The sequence below is a fragment of the Choloepus didactylus genome, chromosome 21 (assembly GCF_015220235.1).
Source record: "Choloepus didactylus isolate mChoDid1 chromosome 21, mChoDid1.pri, whole genome shotgun sequence".
NCBI classification, from domain to species: Eukaryota; Metazoa; Chordata; class Mammalia; order Pilosa; family Megalonychidae; genus Choloepus; species Choloepus didactylus.
The window spans coordinates 28,025,337-28,044,389 of record NC_051327.1 but is presented as its reverse complement, the minus strand read 5'-3'; the positions used below and the strand labels follow the sequence as shown (position 1 = coordinate 28,044,389).

General features: G+C 59.7%; 3 protein-coding genes across 3 annotated transcripts; all 3 read left to right on the top strand.

Moving 5' to 3' along the window:
- Positions 1 to 1,976: 1,976 nt before the first annotated feature.
- On the top strand, positions 1,977 to 2,700 carry LOC119517214 (putative protein TPRXL). The gene is made up of 2 exons (XM_037813779.1): positions 1,977 to 2,083; positions 2,271 to 2,700. The coding sequence occupies exons 1-2, from the start codon at positions 1,977 to 1,979 to the stop codon at positions 2,698 to 2,700; spliced, it is 537 nt and encodes a 178-aa protein (XP_037669707.1).
- A 4,602-nt stretch (positions 2,701 to 7,302) lies between these two features.
- LOC119517958 (mastin-like) lies at positions 7,303 to 9,197 on the top strand. Its single transcript, XM_037815047.1, has 6 exons — positions 7,303 to 7,455; positions 7,540 to 7,600; positions 7,733 to 7,913; positions 8,048 to 8,322; positions 8,622 to 8,785; positions 8,860 to 9,197. The coding sequence occupies exons 2-6, from the start codon at positions 7,540 to 7,542 to the stop codon at positions 9,028 to 9,030; spliced, it is 852 nt and encodes a 283-aa protein (XP_037670975.1). The 5' UTR covers positions 7,303 to 7,455; the 3' UTR covers positions 9,031 to 9,197.
- A 5,594-nt stretch (positions 9,198 to 14,791) lies between these two features.
- LOC119517213 lies at positions 14,792 to 18,062 on the top strand. The gene is made up of 6 exons (XM_037813778.1): positions 14,792 to 14,830; positions 14,939 to 15,120; positions 15,612 to 15,810; positions 16,076 to 16,247; positions 16,403 to 16,483; positions 17,487 to 18,062. Exons 1-6 carry the CDS (start codon positions 14,792 to 14,794, stop codon positions 17,942 to 17,944), a joined length of 1,131 nt encoding a protein of 376 aa, XP_037669706.1. The 3' UTR covers positions 17,945 to 18,062.
- Positions 18,063 to 19,053: the final 991 nt, after the last annotated feature.

The following is a 19,053-nucleotide window of genomic DNA, read 5'->3' as shown; positions in this document are numbered from 1 at the left end:
GAAGGCAAAATGCTCCAGCCACCTTGGGAGACAGCCTGGCGGTTTCCTACAGAGCCGAGCAAGGCTGACCGTACGGCCCAGCAGCCACGCTCCCCAGTTGAGTTGAAAACTTATGTCCACACGGAACCTGCACGTGAAGGCCTCTGGCAGCTTTATTCATAAGTGCCAAACCCTGGAAGTGGTAATGGATGGTGGCACTGCCACACGAGGTATTCAGTGATAAAAGAAAATGAGTCATCAAGCTACAAGCAGGCACAGAGGAACCCAAAATGCATATTGCTAAGTGCAAAATGCCATTACGAAGAGGCTCCCCACTGTAGGATTCCAACTGTATGACAGTCTGGAAAAGGTGAAACTACCGCGATACTAAACTATTGTGGCTGCCAGGGATTTGGGGGCGAGGAGAGGGACAAAGAGGTGGGGCGGGGGATTTTTTAGGGCAGGGAAACGATTCTGTATGACACCCTGGTGGTGATACGAAAATCCACAGAACCCAGGACACAATGGAAGCAGGGTCTTTAATTAATGGAAGCAGGGACTTTAATTAATGGAAGCAGGGACTTTAATAGTGACACATTAATATTGATAAAGCAATTGTACCATGTATCACCTGCAGGATTTTCTAAACCTAAAACTGCTCCAAAGATAATGTCTGTTAATAAATAGAAAAAGAATGGAACGAGTGTAAAGGGGGAAATGGACGCCTGTGGACGGGGGTTGGGGGAGCGCCCGGGGCCCCCCAAGCTGCAGTGCTGGGCTCTTTGCCACCCCATGGCGGCCACGGTCTGTGGGGCACAGCGCTCTCACCTCGCAGCCATTTTCCGGGCACATTTTGGGGGTGCAAACCGAGCACCCACCCCGATCCCGGCCTGAGATGCTGTCTGAGGTCCAGAGGCGAGCCAGAGACGCGGCCCCTGCCCTAGAGGCCCCCCCCTGGAACCTAAGCGGGTGCCCCCCTTGGCCAGGCTCAGCCCTGATTTTAGTTATGTCCTCACTCCTTTTGTCTTTATCAGTCTAGCTAAAGGTTTGTCAATTTTATTGATCTTTTCAAAGAACCAGGGACAAGGAGAAAATTCTGAAAGCTACAAGGAAAAGCAACAATTTATTACAAGGAAATCCCCACACTATTAAATGCCAATTTCTCATCAGAAACCAGGGAGGCAAGAAGAGAGTGGTACGAAATATTTAAAGTGCTGAAAGAAAACAATTGCCAACCAAGAACATTGTATCTGGCCCTGCCGCGGGTCCCTCAGGGCTGAGGGTCAAGGTTGGCAGGAACCCACTGCCTTGCTGACAGGATCACTGGCAGAGTTCGGCTCCTTGGGAGCAGGGTGAGGTCCCCCTGGCCCTGCCCGCTGTGGACGGGGGCTGCTCTCGGGTCCTTCGACAGGGTCCCCTCCCCTTAACCACCCCCTTCCCACCGCCCTGACTTCAGCTTTGGTGACAGCTGGAGGGAACGGCTCGCTTTGAAGAGGCACCTGATCGGGTGGCACCTGGGTGCCCCCTTATCTTACAGCCATCTGACCTGAGGCTTTAATTGCAAGTAGCAGGGCCTGACCCCTGACTAACAGCTTTTAAAAAAAGGGAACCAGCCAGGGCCATCCCCTTCAGGGCACCTGGGAGGGGAGAGGCCATCAGGGTCAGGCACCCCTCCCTCCCTGGGACTCCAGCCCGTCCCACCCCGATTTCCTGTGGGACTCAGGGTTTGCTGGCCCAGACGCCCTCCCTACGCAGACACTGTGCAGAGACACCGACGGTCCCGGGGCGGCCTGTGGTCTCCGCCTTTCCCGACCATGGCCGGGTGCAGATGGGTCAGGCCTGGGCAGGTGGAGGGGCGCCCCAGGGTCTGACCCCCAGCGGGGCCGGGGCAGGGTGCCTGCGGTGGGGAGCAGCCGAGGGGCCGCACCCCGAGCTCTGTCCGCCCCTGCTGCCCCTGCTCTCGGGAGCTGCGGCCCCAGGAGGAGGAATAAACTTCCATGGGCGACCCTGAGTGCAGCAGCTGGGACCCCAGGGCTGGCGGGGACCTGCCTGCGAGTCTGCTGAGCCCCCCGGGCAGCCCCCGTCTTCTCATCCCCTGTGCAGGGTGGGCTCAGGGCTCAGCACCCGGGGGGGGCCGTCTGGGCAGGGGGTCACTGGCACAGCCCAGCCTTGGAAGGCAAGACCCCTCCCCACCCCTCACTGCAGAGTGGGTCTAGTGTGCGCCCCCTGGGCTGGGGAAGAGGCCCCCAGGCCGCCCCCACACCCGCAGACAAGCCTGCCCCTCATGGCAGTGTCCTCTACGCCAGGAGCTCCCCTCGGGCTGGCCCGTCTGGGCTGCAGGCGCTGCAGGCTCCTGCCCTGGCCGGGGTCCTCACTGCCTCAGGGGACTCCAGGGACTCCACGGTCCCTTTGTGGGGTTCCTCCTCCTTCCAGGAGGAAATGGGGGAGCCTCCACCCGGCCCCAGCCGGCCTCAGCACAGCACCGCGGGGAGCTGGAGCTCAAGCCCTGCCCCTGCGATGGAGACTCGGGGGTTGGGGGTGCCCTGCAGCATTTCCAGGGGGCCCCTGAGGCTCCCTGACAGCCTCTGCAAAGCCCGGTCCCCGGCTCTCAGCCCCTCCACCTCCCAGCCTTCCTATCCCCCACCCCATGGTCTCTCAGTCTCCAGCCCTTGCCCCACGGGGGCTGCACCCGGAGCCCCAGGACCCTTGGCTCAGATGTAAGGAAACAACATGGTTTCAACGGGAGGCGCGGGGGGCCGGGGCTGGGGGCCGGGCTGAGGGCTTCCTGGGCTGGGCTGTCCTGCCCCGAGGGCCCAGTGCCAGGCTCTGCCGCCCACCCGAAGCCCGGGCCGACCCTAGGCCTCACTGAGGACGCTCCCGCTGGGGAATGTGACGATGGGGGTCCAGGGGGCCCTCCCAGACTCCGGGGAGCAGCTGCGCTGCTGCAGAGCCCTGAAATGCGGCCAAACTGGCCCTCAGGGCAGCCCCGGGAGTCCCGCCTCCAGCCCTGAGGCTGGGGGAGCGCTGGGCCCTCCGCCGTGCACCCCCACTTCTGTGCGCCCGGGGTCCGGTGGGAACTGCGGCTGGGTGGGTCATGCGGGGCCGTTCTGGGCATGGGGGGCCCAGGCCCTGGGCTCCAGACCCTGTCCTATTGGTCTTTCCATTTGGGGTCACCAGGCCAGGTCCACCTCCCTCCGGGGGGCAGGACCCCGCCAGCTTCTCTCCTGGTGGCCCAGCAGCCGGTCCCTGCCGGCACCCAGTGGTGCACCAGCTCCTCGTCTCCACGGGCTCAGCCCAAGGGGGGCTCCGACTCCCCACGCCCCGCCCCGCAGGAAGCCGCCACCCTCATTGCTTCCAGGGCTGGAAGGATAACGGGGTGCCAGAGACCTGGGAACAGACCCCCACCCCCTGCCCAACAGCTCGGGGTGCCCCGGCCTCCTCGCTGCTCCAGACCCTCCCCTGCTGGGGCCTCAGTGCCTGTGACCCCAGGTGGGCCCCGACGCCGGAGCCTGCCCTGTCCCTGTGCCCCTGTCCCAGCCTAACCGATCAGGGACAAGCCCCGAGTTTGGGGGTGACGGTTTCCTTGGGAATTGTTTGGCGGCTCCTGAACTCTGAGGAGGGGCCCTGTGGGAGGGGTCACCTCTGCCCGTTGGCTCCTGGTCCTGCTCCCCCAGATCCTGCCGCAGGGAGAGAGCTGGGGTGCACCGTGGGGTCCGCGATGCCCCAGTGGGGGTGGGTCAGGCCCTGCTGGGGCACTGGCCATGGCAATGGGGGTGGGGGATGCAGCGGGCCATGGGCAGTGGGGGGCAGAGCCAGGGCTGGGCGGGACCCTGGGCTGTCAGTGGCGGCCCCGAGACTGCTGCTTGCTGAGAAGCCGTGGCCCCCTGGGGAGCTTTGGAGGCTTGTGCCTTTAGGGGCCGACTCTGTGGCCACAGCCAGCTGGTGAAGGGGATGGGGCCAGCCACCACCCCAAGCTCAACGTCCCCTCTCTGCTTTTGGGGGTGCAGACAGCAGTGCTGAAACGACCCCCAAGATGCTCTCAGGACACGTTGACCCCATAGCCCTCCCACCTGCCTCACTGAGCGCCACCTGGGGAAGGCACATGGGGGTCTGGATGGGGTCGGGTCGGGGTCCAAGGTGAGGGTCCAGGAGGCTTGAGTGGGGTGTGTGGAGAGGGCAGGGAGCGCACGGGGCATGTGGTGTGGTTGCATGAAAGCACTTCGTTCTCTGCACCTCTCAGGGATCCCCTCTGGAGCAGGGACGGGGATGAGGCAGAGGTTCGTGGACAGGAAGTGGGTCCCGTGGTTCTTCCTGGGGCCCCCCACCAGTGGCGGGTGCAGCACCCCTCCTCGTGCAGAAGTGGAGATCCAGGAACGAGAAGGGCCCACTCACTGCTCCACCTTGGGCCCTAAATCAGAGTTTGAAAACCGAACTCTACCTGGTTCAGCAACGTTTCCTCCCCGCCACGATGCATTTCCTGTGACAGTCCCGATCCCAGGCGTGTCTTCCAGGAGAAAGTCCCCTCAGTCATCCCCCGGCGGGCAGCGTGGAGCCCGGTCGGCAGGTGCTAGAGCTGGACGGGCATTTGGACGTCTTGGGGTCAGACCCCAGTCGTAGTAGACGTAGGGAAGCTGAGGCACAGCACTCCTTCCCCACCCCGTGCCCCCGTGGATGACCCCACAGAAGTGGGATGAATGTCTCAGTCATCGGGAAGACGCAGAGCCCCCGGGACCAGCCCACGGGCCTACCCAGTTTCTGCGCCCAGCACCGCCACCCCTGGTGATCCTCGATGGGCCCTCTTCGGACAGAAGTGACAAGGTCACCCAGGAAGCCCTGCTGGGGTGCCAGGAGCCAGGGGAGCCCCCAGCCCCCTCTCCTCCACCCCATCTGTTGCACGGGGCAGGGGCTCTGAAGGCTGGAACCTCCTGTGTGGGGGGAGGGAGCCCCGGTTCTCTGCCTGGGGTTCACCTGCAGGCTCCGCCCGGCCCTTCCCAAATGTGATGGGGACCCCCATAGGGGTGGCCGAGGGGGTGGTGGGCAGCTCCCCAGCAGGGTCCCTGGGCCCTGGAGTCTCCCGGTGAGCCCCGAGCAGGTGGCTGGGTCCCCACAGCTGGGCGGGACGTTTTCTGGGCTCCTTTGCCGTGGGGTCACCTTGTGTCCCTGCACCCAGTGGAGCTGGGGGAACGGGCCCTCCCCCACCCCCCAGCCATCTGGGAACAGTTTCCTCCCTCTGGGAGTCTGCGCCCCACCCTCGGCACCCCAGGAGGTTCTTACAGCAGAGCCCCAAGCTACCTTGTTCTTTAGAGCGAAACCGGAGCCAGCCTCCATGAGGCTCTCGGGGGAGACGACCCCAGTGCGGGGGGAACCTGGCCCTGGGCAGAGAAGCTGAGGAGGGTGTAGCCTGAGAGCGGAGGAAAGACAGAGAGGAAGAGGAAACACCCCCGAATGCGATGGCTCCAGGACAGTCTGGAGTGCTCAGCTGTGCTTGGGTCGTTTAATCCTGGAAGTCCTAAACCACAGCTCGGCCAGCGCAGCCCAGAGCCCCGTGGGTGCGGGCGCCTTCATTCTCTCCCCCGAGTCAGGGTTCCGCAAAGGCTGCCACCGTCTGTCTCCTCTGCCCTCCCGGGCTGCCCTTGGGGTGCTGGTGGTGGGTTTGCTGACTCAGGGCCCCTGGCCCCCTGAGGGCACCCAGCGCCGAGCGCTGCGGGCGGAGAAGCTGCTGGTAGCGCCCGCGACGCCGCGACCAGCCAGCCCAGGGCGGCGGAGGGGCTGCAACAGCGGCCCTGGAGGCGGGGGGATAGGATCCCTTCCTGGCCCTCCTGCCCGCCCGGCTCCCTCCGAGGCCGAGGACTGCGCCTGGGGACCGTCGGGCCCACCTGGGACGCCCTGCAGGGGCCCGGGAAGCACGGGGGCCTGGGTGACCGCCTCCCAGCCCCAGCACCTGCCCGGCTGCCTCCCCGGGATGCGGGAGCCCAAGGCTCCAGGGTGGGCAGCCAGGACCCCGCTGGAGAAATGAGGGGGCGCCCCCACCCCCCACAGACACATCCAGGACCCAGATTCAGGGAAGAGCCCCCTCATGGGCACGTTTGGGGCTGGGGCTGGGGCTGGGGTGGGATGGGGGGCAGAGTGAGGAGCCCCGAGCTGCCGCTCCCGGGAGTGCACTCGTTTGCCCCGCGGTGCGTCCCCCAGGTCCCCCTGGACCCCGAGAATGAGACCCCCCGCGGGCCCGGAAGGGGATGGGCCCCTCGGAATGCCAGGACGAGACCCACCAGAGGGCAGGGGGCCGGGTCACCTCGGAGAGCACCGCCTCGGGAGCCGCCCGGAGGACGTGCCCCCCCACACACGGTGTTTGGAGGCTCCCACGGGGGACCCGGGCGCCCTGTCGGGGAGGAGCCAGGCCGCGCGGGCAGCGCCTGCAGTTCTCCCGGACGCCACGCGGGGGCAGCCAAGCGCGCCCCTGGGCTGGAGCGAAGCGCCAAGAGCAGGGGTCCCCCCTGGTGGGGTCCCGGTGCCCCCGAGCCGATGCCCAGGGCCGCACCCAAGGACCTCGTGGCCTCCCCTGACCCCCGGCCTCCTTGAGGGCTCCCCTTTTCTCATTCCCACATCGAATCAGCAACAGTGGCCCCTGGGCAACCACCTGCACCCCCAGACGCCAGGCTGCAGCCCCTGGCCGAGGCACCCACTTGGGGGGAGGAAAGGGCCATCTGGGGCGCCCCGGGTCCAGCTGTGAGTGGCTCCCCGGCACCCCCAGGTAATCGGTTGAAATCCGTTTCCAGGCAAACCCCCCACAGGAGTCTGGAGTTCTGGGGAGCTGGATGAGGCCCCAACTTGAAGGGAAAGGAGGGGTGGGCTGGGCCCCTCTCCAGGGCTGCAGCATCCCTTCTGCCCCTCAGCCCGGGGGCCCGGGGCGGGTTTGGGGGCGGGTTGGGCAATGCCCCGCGTTGCCTCATCTGGTCCATCTCCGCTTGCGACACTGATCCCAGGGTGGGGCCCTGGGGTTCCAAGGAGCCTGGTGCCGGGGAGGAGAGGGGACCCCGAGTCCACACACCATCCACCACGGGGTAGCTGCTCAGAGCCCCTGGAGCAGGAGCCCCTCCGTCCCAGGCCCTCAGGGGAGGGCAGGTCCCAGAGAGTGGGCCCGGCGCCCAGCTGCCCTGAACGCCTGACATGGTGTCTACCGGGGGCCCCTCTGCCTGCCCCCCGCCCCCAGGCCCGGCTGCCAGGGTTCCCAAGGGCAGTGGAAGTTTCTGGGCTGTGGAGAGAACGGTCGTTCCCACAGCCCTCCTGGTCCCCACAGGGACACTTGGCAGTTCAGATGGACCCGCTGCTGCCATCCCCGCGGGGCCAGGGAGACAGGAAGCCCTGTCGGTCCCCAGCGCCCCACCCCCAGAGGCAGGCCCCCCCCCCACTTCCTCTGAATGGCAGATAAAGGGGCGCAGGGGCCCCGGAGCAGAGCGTGGCAGGCGACCCGGGACGGTAAGGACGTGGCGCATGGACCCCCGCCACCCTCCCCTCCCCGGGGACCCCTGGTCTCCTCACCCGCCCCCCCTCCCCCTGCAGATGCTGCAGCTGCTGCTCCTGACCCTCCCCTGCCTGGGGGGCTCCGTGCCTGTGACCCCAGGTAGGTGCGGCCCCTGCCCAGGTCTCGTAGGACCCTGAGGGTGTGGGCAGCATCACCTGGCCTGGTTCCATCCCGGTCAGCTCCGGGGTTCACTGTCTGGGTCCCTGATGCCCCCTCCACTTGCTCCCCCAGATCCCGACCCAGGACAGGAGCTGGTGGGCATCTCTGGGGGCTGCAATGTCTCGGGCAGGAAGTACCCGTGGCAGGCCAGCCTCAGATCCTACAGCAAGAGCGCCCGCGGGTGGGAGCACTGGTGCGGGGGTGCTCTCATCAACCCCCAGTGGGTGCTGACCGCCGCCCACTGTATGGAACCGTGAGTGGGGGGCCAGGGCAGGTCCTTGCACCAGGGTGGGATTTCGGGGGTCCCGCCCTCTGCCTTCTGGCTCTGAGCCTGGGGAGGGCCCTGCCCCATGGCCAGCACCGCTGAGAAGCTTCCGGTCCCCCCAGGGAGGACCTGGAGGCCTGTGCCTACAGGGTCCAGGTCGGGCAGCTGAGGCTCTGTGACCACAACCAGCTGATGAAGATCACGCAGATCGTCCGGCACCCCGACTACAACGCCAGCAGTGGGGCTTGGGGGGGCGCAGACATCGCCCTGTTGAAACTGGAGGCCCCCGTGGCACTTTCAGATGAAATCAGCCCCATCGGTCTCCCGAGCGCCCTGTCGAGGGTCCCCGTGGGGAAGACGTGCTGGGTGACCGGCTGGGGGGACATCGGGCCTGGAGGTGAGGGGCAGGGGGTTCGGAGAGACCTGGCAGCAGCGGGCATCATGGCAGTTTGAGCAGAGACTTTTCCTCGTTGGCACATCTTTTGGGGTCCCCTTTGGAGCAGGGGGGCAGGCTGCAGGGGTGCAGGGGCACTCACTGGCCGTTTTCCCCCTCCCTGTTGTGCTCCGGGGGGCAGTCCTGGACCCCCCACTTTTGCCAGCACAGTCTTCCAAGGGGAACCCCTCCCTCAGTGCCCCTGCCACGGGCTCCCCGCGGTGCAGGGCATGGACCCCCCTTCCCTCCGCGTGTCCCCACAGAGCCACTGCCCTGGCCTTACCACCTGCAGGAGGTGGACGTCCACATCAGGGACAGCTCCACCTGTGACCGCACCTACCGCCACGATGTGCCGTCCAACGACACCGGGCGGGTCATCAGGGACGACATGCTGTGCGCCGGCGCCCCCAGCCGCGGCCTCTGCCACGTGAGACCCCCGCCCGCCCTGTCCCCTCTGCCCCACCCCCAGCCCGTGGCTCACCAGTGCCTTGTCTCCCCCAGGGTGACTCCGGGGGGCCCCTGGTCTGCCGCTGGAACTGCACCTGGGTCCAGGTGGGCATCGTGAGCTGGGGCCACCACTGCACCATCCGTGATCTCCCTGGGGTGTATACCCGCGTGTCGAGCTACGTGTCCTGGATCCGCCAGCAAATCTCCAGCGACGTCAGCCCCTAGAAGGGTCGGCCTCACCCCCCAGCACCCCGTGGTGCTCCTCACCCTGGCCCCTGCTCCAAGGAACCTCCTGGCCCCCCGACCCCGGGCTCGCCCCCTCCCTGCCCTCCCTGGGGTCCTGGTGGGTAGAGGCCCGGGGGCTCCACTACCTTCCATGCACTCTTGAATCTCATTAAACCGTGTGCAGAGCAGGCTCCGCGTGGCCGTGTGTGTTTGTCCGCAAGTGGGGCTGCTTTTGGGGTCTCCAGGCTCTGGTCCCTCAGGGCAGGATGGCGTGGGCTGGGAGCTGCAGCTGCTCGGGGCCCTGACCCCGGGCTCGGTGCTTCGGGGGGCTTGGCCTGGCTGCGCCCCCCTCCGCCTCCCCCCTTCTCGTCGTCAAACGCCCACAGCGGGCCAGGCCTTGGGGACAGAGGGGGACTCACGTGGGGAGGACAAGTGGGGGGCGGCAGGGTCCATGCGGCCAGCTCCCGCACAGAGAGCAGGGGTGGTCCGCGAGGTCCGGGGGGGCTCGTGGGCCTGTCGGGTTTAACCCGAGGAAGGTGCCTGGGTGGGACTGCGACAGCGTCCCAGGGACGAGCTCACGAGGGGTGGCCGCGTCCAGTGACAAGCGTGTGTCCTGCCTGTGGCCTCCGCCGGGGGGCTGGCTCCACCGCCGTCGCTCCGGAACTGGCATGGGCACCCCACCCCCAGATTACTCGGGGGAGGCGAGGGGTCACCCGTGGGATCCCCTTTCTACCCCGTGCTGCCTTTTGTTCCTGCTCACCCAGTCTGTGGGGTCGGCCGGGCCCCAAGTTCTCTGTTGAGATCAGGACCCCGTTTGCCTCCCGCGTTCACCAGCGCCTGCCCAGGGCCTCAAGGGGCCGGGCTCTGGGGTGACCGGGGAGAGGGGGCTCCAGGCTGGCCTGCCGGGCACAGGGCCGAGAAGGGGGCCGGCACCTGCCCCCTGCCCCAGGTCGGGCCGAGTGACCCCCCTACCCGGCTCTCCGAGAAGATGTTCTAAATGCATCACCCCCTTTGATAGACTCATTCTCACCGACCGTGAAAACACTGTCCTCATGCGATTTGCTAGTTTTTGAGGATGGTACATAGAAAAGCAACAGAATTTTGTATATTAATCTTATACCTAAGAATCCTACTAAACTCTTATTATTTCCAATAATTATTATGCAGCTTATTTCTAGATAAATCAGCCATATCATATGCAAGTGATGACAGTTTTATTTCCTCCTTTCCAAACTTGATCCCTTTAGTTTCTTCTTTTATAAAATGACACTTTTGAGGACTTCCAATACAATGTTAAATCAAAGCCGGGCCAGCACACCTTCTTGGCTTGGTTTAAAAAAAATGTTTTAGAGAGAATGTTCCCAATAATTGTCCATTTAGGATAATGTTTCTTCTAGGCTTTAATTTTTACGAATATGCTTTACCATATCTATAAAGGAAATTCCTTCTATAAACTTTACAAGGACATTTATTATTATTTTTTTACATGATGAGGTGGCATTGAATTTTTTTAGATTATCATCTATCTGCTTCTCTGTTTCAGTCTGTCCATGGGGTGAATTTCATTTATGGGTTTTCTAATAATAAACCAATTTGCATTCCTGGGATAAACCCAACGTGGTCAGTGTGCATTATCCTTTTTGTATTTGGTTACATGATTTGTTGATTTTTGCAGCTCTATGTGTGGGTGCATCTCCCTTATAATGATTTTCCTCCTGTTGTCATTGCGACCCCTTAGGTAGGATAGTACAAGAGCCTGTCTTTCCCTACTTTTGGAAGATTTTTGCAGAACTGGGCTAATTACTTAAAATTTTGGTTGGATTCACATTTAAAATAATCTGTGCCTGGCGTTTTTATTAAAATTCAGTTTTACTGAGCTTTATTCACATACCATACGATTATCCATTGTGTACAAACAACTGTTCACAGTACCCTCATATAGTTGTACATTCATCACCCCCATCTATTTTTTTGAACATTTTCCTTATACCAGATAAAGTAAAAATAAGAATAAAAAATAAAAGTAAAAAAGAACACCCAAATCACCCCCCATCCCACACTATTTTTCACTTAGTTTTTGTCCCCATTTTCTACTCATCCATCCACACACTGGATAAAGGGAGTGCGAGCCACGAGGTTTTCACAATCACACTGTCACCCCTTGTAAGCTACACTGTTATACAATCGTCTTCAAGAGTCAAGGCTACTGGGTTGTAGTTTGATAGTCTCAGGTATTTACTTCTAGCTATTCCAATACATTAAAACCTAAAAAGGGTTATCCAGATAGTGCATAAGAATATCCACCAGAGTGACCTCTCTACTCTGTTTGGAATCTTTCAGCTACTGAAACTTTATTTCGTCTCATTTCACATCCCCCTTTTGGTCAAGAAGATGTTCTCCATCCCATGATGCTGGGTACAGATTCATTCCCGGGAGTCATATTCTACGTTTGTGCCTGGTGTTTTTTTCAATTGTAAGATTTTTTTCATGTTCCCATTTTTCATGGTTATTTTATCAAATAGTTGTTTCTGTGACCTTTTTGTAGGGTGGGGTTTATTGAGGTTTAATTCACATCCAGAATAATTCACCGTGTCAGGGTGCGGATCTATGCGTTCTGACACACGCGTGTAGCTGGGAAACCGCCACATTCAAGATAGGGACGGAACGCTGACTGTGCTCCCGAGCCCTCCTCTGAGCCCCCGTGTCCCTCTCCTCCGCCCCAGCCTCTGGCCAGCTCTGCCTGTTTTCTGTCCCTCCGATTGTACCCTTTGCAGAAGTCCACGGAGAGGGGGCCCCAGCTCAGCGCTTTGCAGTCTGGCTCCTCACACTGTGGAATGCATCTGCAACTTGCTCATGTCGCTGCTGGAGCCAGTAGTTCATTTCTTCCCACTACAGTTTGTTTTCCTGCCTCTTTTTGTTTTTAACCCGAATTAACCTGTTGAAGGACCTTTCTGCTGTTTAAGTTTCTGGTGATTATGCACAAACCCCATTTAAATATTTGCATACAGGTTTTCATGGGGACATAAGTTTTCATTTCTTACATGTGTGGTAGGCGTACATTTAATTTCTTCTTTAGCAGCCCTTGGTGTTTTCAGCTCTTAAAAATGCCTTTCTGATAGGTCTGTGTTGGTGTAAAGGTGCACTGCCCTAATGACTAGCGGTGATGAACACCTTTTCATGTGCTTATTTGTCACCATGTTTTACGAAATGTCTGCTCAAATCTTTTGCACCATTTTTTTTTTTATTTTGTTGTTGTTTTCTCACCAATGGAGTTTTGAGAGTTCTCATTATATTCTGAATACACATATTCTATGTTCTGCAAATATTGTCTCCCTGTCTTTGGATTCTAAGTTTTAAATTTTGCTCAAGTCCAATTTATCAAAAAAAATATTTTTATAACTCTTGCTATCTGTTGGCTAGTACTTGTCCGTAATATGTTTTTCCCATCATTTTAGTTTCAACTCTTGCTTCTCTCTTATAAGCAGCATATGTCTGGATTTTTTTTATATCCACCTTCAATATTTGTCTGTTTTAACTAGTGAGTTTATCCCCTTTGTATTTATTCCAATTTTTGACATACTCAGACTGGTTTCTTCCACCTTAATTTATTATGTTATATCGTTCAACTATTTTAATGTTTCTTTTTCTTCCTTTCTTACCTGTCTTCTAGAGTTGCTGTCTCTATGTAAGATATGTAAGATAAGAGATTTGTCGGCTTCTCACATTTCCCGCCAGATCTGATATCATCTAGACTGTTGAGATAGGTTATCTCTTTCCTATTTTTTAAAGGTAATAGTAGACTTTACCAAGATAACTGATCTCCTTCACTGGATATGTCTCTTACAACACCTTTGGCATTTATCTCTCCGTTTATTCAAGAGCTTTATCTAAACGGCTTCAAGGAGCGTTAAAGCTTGCTATCTGATGTGCCTGAGAGGATACGCATCACGTGCTCACGTGTTCATCCTTGAAAGAATGCTCTCGATTCTAAATCATTTTCCTTCACTATTTTTTTTAAACTTTTTTTTTTTTTTGCACCTGTTATTGGAGAATTCATAGTTGGGAGAGAAAAGATCACAGGCTTAAACAACTGCAAGATAAAAGAACAGTTACTTGCAAATTATTACAAAAGTAATTTCTGAAATGTTTGTTTTGAACCACAGATTTAATAAAGAAAACTTTGGTGCATAAAGCAACAGTTCACATTTTGGTGAGTAAACATATTAAATTACTGAAGAGCAAAAATAAAAGTTACTGTTACATAGCACAGATCTTAATGTAGTAATTCAGCACAAACAATGGCTACAGTTACCCAAAGTTGCTTTTGATATATAGCTGGTACATTAAACAGAAGATGCTTTACCTTGAATCCTGAATGAGTAATCCAAGTAGCAAATCCAGCAGTATTAAAGCCTGATATTAAATAGTATTCAAACATTACAACAAAAACAAAACAAAAATGATTTTTTGGACTTGCAACTCTACCAATACAAAGGGAATGTACATAGATGGTTTTAAAAAAATAAATAAGTAAAGTGACACGAGTGACACTGCATCTGTGTCTTCAGAGCAGGAATATAGCAAATGAGTAAATGCTTGCAGGGTTCTTTTTTTTTTTTTTTGCTTCACTATTTTTAATATTTTAAAATATTACTTTGCCATGTACTTGCATCCATTCTTGTTATAGAAAAATCTGATGTCACTTGCTCCTTGCTCTTTCAAATGAGCTGTGAGTTCTCAAAATGTTAAGCAGACGGTTTCCAGCCCTGCACCTGCTCAACTCACCCCTCTCACCCCAGCCCCGCCCTGTCCGATTCTGTCTCCACTGAAATTGCTGATACTTTGTTTGCTGTGGGTTTTAGAGGCGTGTGGGAGCATATTATTTACCTTGTTCGTGGGATGCTTTGGCATCCCTGATATTACACACCCGTGACTCACCCGGCCTCGCCCAGCCCTGCCCGGCCCTCCTGGAGAACGTGGTGCCCCCCTCGCCTTGTCTCACCCACGAGCGGACCCTTTGGGCACAGAGCGCTCGGCAGGTCATGTCGGCGGTGGGAGGAGGCCGGAAGCCAGAGGCATATGCCCGACGCGGCGGGTGCCCGCTGTGGGGAGCTGGGCCTGGGGTCCGGCAGCCCAGGCTGCTGTGCTCTCTCCCGAGAGGTGGGGGTGGCACATGTCTACCAGCACCCGGTGCTCCGCGGAATTCCCCGCCGGTCCGTCCTGCAGAGCCCGGCTGCTCCGGCCCGGTCAGACTGAGGCCGTGGGGGGCTCTTTCCGCCACCGGGGTGCATGGTTGATGTGCGGTAAGTGGAGAGCCAGACGGCAGGACAGAGGGGTGACACTTGTCGGGTTGGGCCCCTTTGTCTTGCTGGGGGCGCCCGGGGAGGACAGCTCCGAGTGGGCTCTTGAAGTCTGATGCCGTTTCTGAGACCCAGGGCAGCGACCCTGGAGGGGCACATCTGGCTGGGAGGGGCTTGGAGCCAAGCCGGGTCTTGAACTTGGTCCCGTCCACAGTTCTCAACCCGAGGGACATCCCAGAAACATGGCAGAAGCGTTTGAGAAAGCAGGAGGCTGTGCGTAAAGAAGAATCCGGAACACCCACGACCCCCAACGTCCACTCCCCGGTCCTGGGGAAGGACGAGCTGAAAGGCCCACAGGCCACCATCGTGTGCCCCTCGGATAGGCACACACGGAGAGGCAGGATCACGTCCAGTGCCCGGGACTCAGAGCCCCACGCACTCCCAGTCTGGCGGTGCCCGAGATGGGTGCAGCCCCTCGGGAAGCAAATGGGCAGCGGCATGTGGGGGTGGGGGTGATGGGTGCTCGCTGCAGCCAACCCCACCCCACCCTTGGGCGGGAGCTGCAGAGCCCTGGCCCCGGGAGCTTGATCTAAATAAAACCTCTGCAGTCTCGCCTGTGGTGGCAAAAACCCAGAAACAACCGACAACTCCTCAGCTCGAAACGGATTCATAAGCTGCGGGGCATCCCCGCCGGGGCCCCAGGTGAGATGCGGGGACCAGCGAGACGGCGGCCGACAGATGAGCACAAACGTGTGGCGCTGACGAGGACCTGCAGGGCTGGAGGGTTACGGCAGGTTACCGTTTATTAGCATTTTTAAGTAAGTGCAGCCCCACAACGTCGCCGTCAGGACCTCCTTCATCCCCCCCCGTCGTCCAAAGCTGAAGGCAGATAACACCGTAGGGTCCATCGCCCCGAATGGACAGAACAGCCACTGACGACACTTCCCTCTGGCCTTAGCAGCGTGGAAAACCAACCCTCAAGTGACATCAGACTCCGCATGGGGGGACGACATAATTTGGAATATAGCAGCGTCGCAGCCCAAGGAGGTAAATAAGGTTTCCATCGCCGGACACAGGCAGTTTTTGTTTTCTTTGACCACCTTTCACTAAATGCACGTTGGCATTCGCGGGGTGAGCGTCTGCACAGCCGGATCTTCCTTTGGAGAATGAGAACCATTTAAAGCACCCAATGTCCACAGACTTCTGAGAAAAGCCAACGCCGCTGCCTTCCCTGGGAGGAAGATCCCCCTCTCAGCCGCACACGCGGACCTGCGCCTGCAGACGCGCGGGACTCACGGAGGCCGCGGTGCATCCTGCACACGTGAGACCACCCGCGGGGCCGCTCGTCTCGGGGCCTTTGCTCTCGCTGCACCGGGCTGTGCGCGGGCTCTCGGGTCGGGACGTGTTTTGGGATTTACGCTGCAGGATCGACAGTGGCCGGGACAGGAAGATGGAAACAAACAAACACAACACGCCCGGAGTGACCTGTACTCGCTGCTTAGTCTCCGTGTTCAGAACAGGCCAGGAATTCGCAAATGCACCATCCAAGCTCCCCGTTTCCGCTTAAACAGAAGCCACAGCGGCCGCTCCTTTCTCCCTGGGGAGGCGGTGGGACGGCCGCGTCGCGGGGGGCTTCCTGTGAGGCGCAGGGGAAGCGGGGACGAGAGGAGCAGGACGTCCGCTCCAGGAGAGGACGTGCAAATACTTTGCCAAGTCCTGAGTCCAGAATTTTGTTTTCTTTTCAGGGTGAAGAAAAAATAAAAGCGCCTAAAGGTCAAAGAAGATGTCCGTCCCGTGGCGAGGGACCCCTCAGCCCCACACACCACTCAGTCCCAGCCGGCCACCGCGGCGCTCCTCCATGCTTGCTCCCGGACCTGCTTTCTAAGCCGGGGTGTGCGTGGGGAGGGGAGACAGCAGGTGGGGGGAGAGGGCAGGTGGGGGGAGAGGGTGGGGGGGAGAGGGCAGGTGGGGGGAGAGGGCAGGTGGGGCAGAGGCATGGACCTTCTGCAAAAGCTTCTTGGGGGAACCTGGTCTGTACCCCTCTTTCTTCCCAATCTGTTGCTGGGTCCTAGGGGTCCCAAGAGCCCTTGGAGACTCCCCAGCAGGAGGTGGGCCGCAGACCCCTCCTCGCCTGGAGCCAGGTGCGAGGCCAGGTGAGCTCCTGCACTGCAGCCCCTGCTGGGTGGGGGTGAGAGCTTGGGGGCTCCAGAGCTTGAGGCAGTCCCCGGGGGTCCTGCAGAGGTGGCTGCCCCTGGAACCCCCTCACTGGGCCAGACCCTTCCTGGCTCCCAGCCCCTCCCCGTGCAGAGCTCCCAGTCCCTGCCCCCTGACCTGGGTGCTGTCTGCGGCCAGAGCCGAGGGGGTGGCACGTGGTGGATGGGCCCTCGGCCTGTAGCCTCAAGGGGTCCTGCCACAGGAAGCCTGGGCTTGGGCCGTGACCTTGAGGAGGGTCATGGGGTGCAGGGCTGGCCCCTGGGAGGGGCTCCGGGACCATGCATCCTGTCTTCACCCTGAGGGCTCTCTCAGGCTGGGGGTGCCCTGAGGACCCAACCTGGGGGGAAGAGGCCCTGGGGCGGCCCCTCCCAGGCCGTGCCGGCTCCCAGCCCCTCATCCTCCTGCAGGAGGGCAGCTCAGCAGCACGGGGCAGGGGTTTGGGGGTGCAGGCTGAGAAACACTCACCACTGCTTGCAGCCTGAGAGGTCTCCCTTTGGAGCAGGTGCCCTAAGGGGTTCAGGGGCCCGGGGCCCAGACCACAGGCTCTCGCAGCCCCAGGAACCACTTCCCACGCCCTCTCGTGCAAGGGGGTCACCACGTCACTCGGGTCCTCGACTTCATGCAAATCGGCTCCAAGGGCCCCACCCCTCCTGGGGGGTGCCGTCCCCAGTCACGTTGTCGGCACCCCCCAGGGTGACCACTGTCCCGGGCCTGCTGGGGCCGGGGGCTCCCAGGACGCAGGGGGGCCCACCCGGGTGACCGGCCCCTCCTCCCACCCCACCTGCCCGGGGCAGCTTCAGGGAGAGGAGCCTGAGGGCGCCCGCAAGCCCCCCGCGAGCCCCGACGTCCAGGGCTCCGCGGGTTGGTTGTCAAGCAGGCGGCGGGACTCGGGTCACAGGTGCCGAACACGCCGGCCCCGTCCGCTCTGTCCCCGCCCCACAGACGCTCCCTCACGGGAGCACAGGCAGGTGTGTGTGCACCCGTGTGACACCGCAGGCCGCGCCGGGAGGCCCCTCCGAGGACGCCGTGGAGGTGACGCCCCCCCACAGCTGTGCTGGGGACCCCACATTCGACAGCACCACCTCGGGGTGCCTGTCCGCACGTGGCCGGAGGACACTGGCCTGGGGAGCTGGGCAGGTCTGCCCTTCCAGGCCTCGTGGGGGGCTCCTTGGGGCTTCAGAAGCACGGCCCCTCGGACAGGCTGTGGCCCCCAGGACAGCCCTGGCTGCGGTCACTCGTGGCCTCGAAGCACACGCACCCCAGCAGGCTCCGTCCCCGGCGCCCCACGTGCAGAGGCTCTGTCCAGGACCCGGGATCGGAGTTTCCATCGGAGGCTCTGCCCTCCGAAGGGACAGGTGACACGTGGCCTTCCCTGGGCCTGGGACGGGGTCCGAGGGTGAGGGCAGCCAGTGCCCCTCAAGGCCTTCTACACGCGGGTGCCGCCCCCTCCACTGCTCAGGCCTCGAGGACAGACCTGGGGGTGCTGGGGGTGGGGACACGGTGGGCCGCACGTCTGTCCACAGACCCAGGTGGGCGGAGGAGTGGAGGGGCGGCCGCTGGGCTGTGGGGGCACTCGGACCCTCAGCTGTTGACGGTCACAAGAAGAAGGGAAGCCCCGGCCCCTGCCCGTCCCCCACAGAGGGGCAGCCCCAGCGCCCACATCCTGTGGCCGGAGGACAAAGGGGTGAGGGAGTTCCCGGGCAGAAGAGAGCTGCGGAGCCCGTCAAGGTCAGTGCACCCCACACCTGCATCGACCCCCAGCTCTCTCCACCCCTGCGCACCCCCATATGGGCAGCCAATTCAGCACCCGGCAGTCGGCCTAGTGGACGGTCCCTGGGCCTTCAGTACATGTCGTGGTGACCGTTCCGCAAGGCGGAGCGTCGAGTGGCACCTATGACTCCTGCCTAAAAGGAATTTGTTTCTTATGCTGTTTCTTATATGTTTCTTATATTCACACTGCCTCTTTTTCCCATTTGGTGTCTTCTGGGCTCTGTGGGGGTGGAATGCTCCCACACCTAGCTACATCAATGAGCCAGCAGCTTACCCTGCATTAGCGTCAGCGCAGTGACAATGCCTGCTCCTTTCTTAGAAGACAATAGGTCCCCCTTTCTGCTCAAAATCCCCCTTCCCAAGCTCTGAAAGAGTTAGCTAGAAGAAATAAAAAGGTAATGATTAACAGACTCTAAAACATGAACACAAAAAATAGTTATAGATTGCTTGGTACTAAATAACAGGAACTGCTAAGCCTGTTCCCAGGCACTGTGTCTTGCTGCGCTCCAGGGAGTCTGTCCCTGCAAACCCATTGATCACTGTGTAAGAATAAATAGTGTCTGAGATTCAGCCAAACTATTCTAGTATTGTATGCCTGAATGCTAGTGTGTATGTTATAGAAAATTATAAAAATAAAGCTCTGATGCTCTGCTTGGTCGGAGATTTCATCTTCGTACCCGGACACAGCAAGGTGTCTGTCTCGTTTTTTCGCCGACTCCAGCCCCCCTATCAGGACCCT